This window comes from Mus caroli, chromosome 3, assembly GCF_900094665.2.
Source record: "Mus caroli chromosome 3, CAROLI_EIJ_v1.1, whole genome shotgun sequence".
NCBI lineage: Eukaryota > Metazoa > Chordata > Mammalia > Rodentia > Muridae > Mus > Mus caroli.
Window position 1 is genome coordinate 91,777,796 of NC_034572.1, and position 7,915 is coordinate 91,785,710.

At 43.7% G+C, this 7,915-nt stretch overlaps 1 protein-coding gene across 8 annotated transcripts in view; it reads right to left on the bottom strand.

The window, feature by feature from the left end:
• The window catches only part of LOC110291038 (myomegalin), a 198,945-nt gene that overhangs the window by 28,714 nt on the left and 162,316 nt on the right, over positions 1-7,915 (bottom strand). For all 8 annotated transcript variants that reach the window (XR_003836187.1, XM_029475075.1, XM_029475072.1 and 5 more), the window contains 3 exons: positions 3,858-4,293; positions 2,708-2,900; positions 1,527-1,643 (listed from right to left, as the gene is read on the bottom strand). Coding sequence is in view for 7 of the 8 variants with exons in the window: in XM_029475075.1 (XP_029330935.1) it covers positions 1,527-1,643; positions 2,708-2,900; positions 3,858-4,293 (746 nt within the window). In the remaining variant the exon portion in view is untranslated. The remainder of the gene's footprint in view (positions 1-1,526; positions 1,644-2,707; positions 2,901-3,857; positions 4,294-7,915) is intronic.

Here is a 7,915-nt window from a genome sequence, read left to right on the forward strand (position 1 = left end):
GAATCTATTCTCCCCATTTCCAAAACAATGATGAATGGGCGCTGACATGTGGAGAGAATAGATATTTGTATGTTTGCAATGTGTGTTTTAGATAATTAGAATTGGGAAATAAAAAAATAGCATATTTGTGAATTTAATAGCATTAAGATTACCTTCAAATGAAAAAGATCTCAAAAGTTGCTGTTTGGTTTTTGTGCATTTTCTTTCAAAATGTAATCATGATTTTAGTGTATTAGATTTATTGAGTCCTAGCCCTGTTAAGAACATCTCCATTCCACACTTACCTTGATCCCATTGAAACTGCTGCCAATAGTTGGGATACAAAGTGTTTATACTGCTCTTTACTCACCAAGGCTGGTAGATGTATGTCATCTCCCAGTTTAACAGTCTTTACTTTCCCACACAGAACCACCAAGTCTGCTGGGTCTGAGCAAACTGGTGGGTACCTGGTTTGCTTTTGCTTTTAAAGGTCTCAAGGCCCGTTGGTCTAGTCATTTTCCTTGGTTAAGTGTCCCCCACACACACAGCTTTTCAGAGCAAAGGAATAAAAGTCACTCATTGAAAAAAAAAAAAAACAAAAAAACAAAAAAACAAAAACCTCATGTATGTAAAATGACCACAGAACTAAAGAACAAACTGCTTCTATGGCATTTTCTGACAGTGCATGATTTAAAACTCTTGGGTCAAGACAGCGTGGAAAACAGGCCTAGGAAAATATGACCATCAAAACAAGCCAGGATCTTTATTGCCACAAGCTAGGCTAGAGTGGTGGCAGCCAGGATGACAGGAATAGTCAACATCTTACTAGTAAAATGCTGGTGAAGGTGTTTTACTAGAACTCATTCGTTGACATCAGTACCCAGTGAGCTTGATAGCTGCTTTATTGCCATGTTAGCAGATGAGGAACCTGAGGTGCAGGCAGAGAAGTTTATCAAAGAGGATTTGTGCTAAGCAGTCTGGTCTCCAGATCTCTGTTCCTAACTGCCTCACTATACTGCTTCAGCTTCAATTCTGTAGGAACCCTGTAGTTCCTAACACTCCTTTGTGAAGACAATATTTAAAAAAATAATTCTAGCCGGGCATGGTGGCGCATGCCTTTAATCCCAGCACTCGGGAGGCAGAGGCAGGCAGATTTCTGAGTTTGAGGCCAGCCTGGTCTACAAACAGAGAAACCCTGTCTTGAAAAACTCAAAAAAAAAAAAAAATTCTAAACTTACAGTTTATTTATATATGAAAGCTCACAGATCTCTTCTCTAATAAGTAGGCCTAGGTATTTTTTTTTAAATAATATCAGTTAGATTGATTTTTTTTTTTAACCAGCAGTGTGTCAGAAACTATAGAAGCTCAAACTGATGGCCTCATTTTGAAGAGTTCTCTAAATTTCCTGTCCTTTTGTGGTCCTGGGTCTCCTTCAGCCCCAATTTCCCTGACCCCACTGCTCATCATGGGTGGGAGTGGCCTCAGACGTCCAAACGCAGTGCATGACTCGGGGGAGAGAAGGTGGCCCCCACACCCTGTGTACTCACCGGGGCTGGTGGTCTCCTCACGTTCAGCTTCATTCTCACTTCGGCCACAAGTCTCGTAGCCCAGGTCTTGAAGGTCCACCTGGATCTGCTTGCTGTCCTGTTTCACCAGGGATTCACCTGTGTTCAGAAAGAGACAGTGGATGCTACAGGGTATCTGGACATTCCACATGTTCCCTCAACCTCAGTGGCACATTCCATGGCCAACAAGTCAGAGGAAGACTTGGAGGGATGCCTTTTGGATCCCAGTCCAAAGAAGATAAAGCCTGTCACTGCTAGTTGGCACTCTCCCCACAGGGGTGAGCCTATGCTTGCCCATGGAGAGTTTCTCTTCTGCAAACTGAAACTTAGTTGAGAATAGACATAGACAAGTCAGGAACTGCATGCTACTGTGTCAGAAAGCCCCAGGAAACCCATTATCCACAAGGTCTTTAGTTTCAGTGGAGCTGAAGTGATTAATAGTCCCAAGACATCTGGTCCTACCCTGTCCAATACGGTAGCACTATTTAAAATGAACCAAAATTAGACTTTCTAAGTTCATGTGCCCAGTGTCTCTGTGAATAAAGAGCACCCCCTTAGTACAGCAGTTTCTCTTCGACAGTGCTGAGGTCAGACCAACAGTCACCAGGATTTTGAAGAATCTATTATGGTGCAAAGGAGGAAAGAGACCATCACCACATGGAGATCCAGGTCAGCTCCTGACAGCCCGGAGGTCAGCAAGCCCACATGTTAGTCTGTTTTGTTCCTATATTTTCAATGTGGCTTTAAAGATGTATTTATTTTTTAATTTACGTGTAATGAGTGCTTTGCCTACATGTACCTATGTGCACCATGATCATGCCTCAGAGGCCAGAAGAGAATGTTGGGTGCCCCGAACTGTAGTTACAGGGGGTTGTGAAACACGTTGGGGGTGCTGGGAACTAAACCGTGGTCCTTTGAAGAACAACCAGTGCTCTTAAGCCCAGAGACATCTCTGGTCCCTTCAGTGTAACATTAAAACCTTGATTTCTTCCTTTATCCTTTATATCCATCTATCTACAGATTGAAGTAAAATATTCACCACCACAGATCTAAGACAGTGTATCATGGCTGAAGTGTTCACAGGTTGGGGTTGAAAGAATGTGAGAAACAGGTGACTTTGTGAACAGAGGACACGGAGGTGACAGTGAGCTGGTGACACTCACTGAATACGGCTCTGTACTTCTCCAGCTGGTTTGCCTGGGCAAACACAGTGGCTTCTGAGATGAGCAACTTCTCCTGGAGATCTTGGTATCGTTGTCTGCACTGAGCCAGCTGGGAACGCAGGTGTTTGGTGGAGCCCGGGAGGCTGAATTCTGGCTGCTGTCCAGAGTCTTGGGCCTGGGGCTTGTTCTCCAGCTGCAAAAAGTCCCAATCAAGAATCAGGGCAGCCTGAGGTAACCTCTCTGTGGTAACAGTGACGCCTATGTCCGAGTGCTGTGGACTGCATGCATCCATGTGTTTACCACAGCAGTTCTGCCAATTGGCAGTTCTCAGTGCCAATCCAGTCAGGAGCAGCTTGTAATGAACACTTACTCAATCTCTTGAAAGAAAGAGTTGGAAATCTCCACTCCACCCTCTCTGCGTTCCCATCCCAAGGGCCTTCTCATAAGCCACTGAATTCTCCATCTCACTGAATGTGAGGCAAAGTTCCTTCCCTCGGAAGGATACCAGTGACCTCCCACGTGACACACACCACTGTGGAACTGTGGGGGAAGCAGCAGCGGTAAGAAGATAGCGTTACACACCAATGTCCAGGCTCTGTGAAGAACCAAAGCATCCTAACAGCAGGGCTGTTACATCTAATGAAAAGCCACTGTGGCTAGGCGATGGGGGCACACACCTTTAATTCCAGCATTCGGGAGGCAGAGATGGGCAGATCTCTGAGTTTGAGGCCAGCCTGGTCTACAGAGCTACACAGAGAAACCCTATCTTGGAAAGAAAGGAAGAAAGGAAGGGAGGGAGGGAAGGAGGGAGGGAGAGAGAGGGAGAGGGAGAGAGAGAGAGAGAGAGAGAGAGAGAGAGAGAGAGAGAGAGAGAGAGATAGGAAAAGCAATTATCCTGGCTCACTGAGTGCAAACATCAGTTTATAATTGCCATCGCAGTCTGTAACCTGGAATTAAATGCTCAGACACTCATGAGATAGCGTGGAATCATTCTGATGTTGAATGGGTGCCTCTGATTACAGAGCCCTACTAGCTCTGGCAAGGCGCCTTCCCCTTGATACTCCCTGACCCTCACAGAACAATTTAAGGTAAAAGCTGAAACCCCCCAGTCCTCCTTTGAGTCTCTCACCTCATCCCTGCCCACACCTACTTGGTAGCCATCCACTGAGAGGGCTGCCCCAAGCAGGAGGCTCTGGGGTCTGGAGCCAGGCCTTGCGGTGGTTGTATTCTCCTGCTCTTGGTGCTGATGCTTCCCCGAGGAAGGCAGACCTGTGTTCATTCTGTCCACCTCCCTGGCCAGGCGCATGAGGAGCTCTGGCATCTCTTGACTGTTCCCTTCCGAGCTCCTCAGGAGCAGCTGCTCTTTGAGGAGGTTGATGATGTTGTAGGCACTCTTGAGTTTCCCCTGGACTTTCCTGAACTCAGCCTGAAGGCTGTTCTCATTCAGACACCCTTTGGCGACCACTGTCTCCAGCATCACCTCGCCCTTCTCCTTGTCCTCCTCGACCTCCCATCCATCAGACATTGCTTCTCCCATCTGCTCCTTCAGCTCTGCGTTCTCAAGGCAAAGGCTCAGCATGGTGTTCCTGCAAGAGACACACAATGAGGGGCCAGGTTTGTTGGGGTCTGCAGCTCTTCAAAGACCTTTCCTTTCCTTTTATTTTATTTTATTTTATTTTATTTTATTTTTTGGTTTTTTTGAGACAGGGTTTCTCTGGGTAGCCCTGGCTGTCCTGGAACTCACTTTGTAGACCAGGCTAGCCTCAGAAATCCACCTGCCTCTGCCTCCCAAGTGCTTAGATTAAAGGCATGCACCACCACGCCCAGCCTTCAAAGACCTTTCCACCCACATCTTAGTCCATGAAACACCCAGAGCCTCTCTAGTACATAACTGAACCTCAGAGACCTGTAACAAGCCCTCACTTGATACATGAGAAGATCCAGTGAGGGGATGTGGAAAAATGGCCTCACCACATATGCTTCCATAGCCATTGATGGCAGCATTACTAAAGGATTGTTAATCAGACCCCCAGTCTATTTGCCCTTACTTAGCAATATAGTCTCACATGCTTAGTGACCTCTAGAATATACAAGCAAACTTACAATATTAAGGGGTTGTTTTGTTGTTGTTGTTGCTGTTGTTTTTAAGAAAATAGATCCTGCCTATGACAAATTTGTATTCTGGGTTCATCATTGCCTTAGTTATCACTGGTTTTAAGTTACTTAGTGATAAATTGGGGATCAGGAGTACAAATAAATAATACTAATCAGAACTGAAACAAAATGTAGCTATTTAATTATTTGCTATATTTCTAGTCCATACAGTAGGAGATGACCTTCCAGAGGGTAGATATTGTATTTTTCCTATTTATCCTGTGCTTCTGGGACCACCAGACATACCTGGCACATAAAATATCTTTATTTACTGAAGTAATAAAACTGACTAAACTGTGAATGCTGAGCTAGAAAACACACACACACAGACACACACATAGACACACACACAGACACACACAGAGACAGAGAGACAGAGACAGACAGACAGACGATTTAGAGCTATAGCCTAAAGAATCAGTACTTGGGCATGCACCTAGACTAGATTTCTCAGAATTCTAGTCTTGGAGTTTCAAGCAGAAATTGTTAGGTGTGGATTTCTGGGAGAAATGAATGGGACATAGAGCTGAGATTTCAAAAGAGAAAAAAAGGTATAGGTCTGTTGCCAAATTGGCATGCAGGAGGGAGAAAAAAGGAACATGTATAGAAAAGAATATTTACTTACTCTTACATATTTACATTTCAGGGTGAAGCCTGATGTTTTCACAGTATAAAGGGCTTAAAGCTTAACAATGGACTGAGTGTTTAAGAATGAGTGGAGGCAGCCGGGCGTGGTGGCGCACGCCTTTAATTCCAGCACTCGGGAGGCAGAGGTAGGCGGATTTCTGAGTTCGAGGCCACCCTGGTCTACAGAGTGAGTTCCAGGACAGCCAGGGCTATACAGAGAAACCCTGTCTCGAAAAACAAACAAAACAAAACAAAACAAACAAACAAACGAATGAGTGAAGGCTTTACACAACTCAGATTTTCAGGTTAATAGCTCCATGGAAAAATGAAAATAACCTGCAAGGGTATCTATACACGGCATATATAGAATTAAGGGATACCCTGCTCGTGACATCACAGCTAACTCCACACACATAGATGCCTAAGGAAAACTTACATTTTAACTTAGGTAAAACTTAAAGAAAGAATTATCTGGGTAAGTCAACATAAAAGAACTGATGTCTAGAATGGCAACAGATTTAATAATAAGTGGTCTGTGTGTGTGTGTGTGTGTGTGTGTGTTGCATGTTAGTGCATGTGTGTGTATCCATGTGGAGCCTGGAGGTTAACATCTGGTGTCTTCCTCTATTGATCCATTTTTTTAGATCCATATCATTTTTTTAAACAGGTCATCATACTGAAACTCTACAGTATCAATGTGTTTTTCAACATTAAAAGAAAAAAATCTCCTTACAAGTAGCCAATTGATAGGTACTTGTCATTTTTATAATTTTCATGAAATGGCAAAGATTACTCACTGAGGGCTGCATGGCTGCTGTGGAAAGGACAGTGTGACACAGTTCCTGCTCCTGGACCAGAATGAGCAGGGCGTGGGCCTCCACCAGTGTTGACAGTTGCTAGGTGTGGGGCTTGTTTGTACAATACATAATCTACTTTCTGTTCCTTCTTCAGGAGATGTCGTCTCTCTAAGGCTAGTGACTCCATGATAATTAGAAGCAGCATGAGTCCCAGGAGGTAAGGGTGTGTCTAGTGTCCTTAGCAAAATGGTAAATGGTAAATCCTGTGGCCTTCAGGACAGCCCTTAAGGCTGGGGGAAAGAACTGAAAACATAAGTTCAAGAATGTATAATTTTTCAACTATGCAAAATATAAGGATGCAATTATACGAGGGGCTTCATGGACCCAAAAAAAAAAAAAAGAAGCAGCTGCTCTCTGAGCCAGCTTGTCAGAAAGATACTCAAGAAGGAGATAAAGAGATTTGAGGAGTGGGGATTGCAGGGCAATATTCCACTCAGCCAGGTTTATTGTTTGTGCTTACAAAGACAGATTCCTGAGCTCAAGGTTAGCCTAGGACAGAGTAAATTTAGGCCCAGGCGTGGTGCAAATGGTGATCTCAGAACAACATCCCACCCAGCTAGCTTATTGCTTGTGTTTACAAAGGTAGGCAGATCTCTGAATTCATTTGTCATTAAAATATGTACTTGCAGTCTTCTAAGAATCATGGGGCTAAAGTCATAAGTGCAGATTCATGAGATATTCAAAAGGGAACCTGGAGTAAGTGACTGAGTTGATATGTAAATAAAAGACGAGGCTTTGGTCTGTAAGAAGAGCTACCCAGAGAGAACTGTTTGGAGAGCAAACATAGCTTTTTAGAATTTTTCTAGTAGAATTTCTAATTTTTGCTGACAAAACCAAGAATTTTGTCTAGCAAGTTTTTTAACTTTGGTCAAAAAAACCCACGAGCAATCCAGAGAGTTTTCAGATTTTTTTCTAGCAAGAGAGATGTCTCAGGAGAGAACTGTCTTAGAGCTGTCTCAAGAAGGAAGCTATCTTGAACAGACTACAAAGAGCTGTCTAGAGAGACATCCTGAACATACTACAGAGCTGTCTGTCAGCTTGTACCCTCAATTGGCTTCCAGTTGTTCTTTTGCCACTTCTAAACACACCTTCCTTAGGACCCCAACCAAGCTGAGGCTGGTCCTTAGTAGTTATTAAAGTTGTAATTCCACAATTCAACTTTTTTTTACTAATGGGAGGGAGTTACTGAACATAGTCAGGGTTGTAGAAATCCTCCTCTGAGGACTTCCTTTCTCATATCCCATAAATTAAAAAAAGCCCACCCAGAAATTAGGCCACAAACCACTTGCTAAGCTACTTGGCTTTCACAACTGATCTGCCTTTCTGAGTTGCTTAAAGCTAAAAGTTGCAGCATCCATTTAGCGCCTCAAAGTGACACAACTGGAGGCTAGGGAAAGCACTCTTTGTACTATCTCAGTGGGAATTTCCAGGCTGTAAGTTGAAGCCTTGGGGAGCAATGAGGAGGGGGACTTATTTTTTTTTTTAATTTTTAATACTTTTATTACATATTTTCCTCAATTACATTTCCAATGTTATCCCAAAAGTCCCCCATAGCGCCCCCCACTTCCCT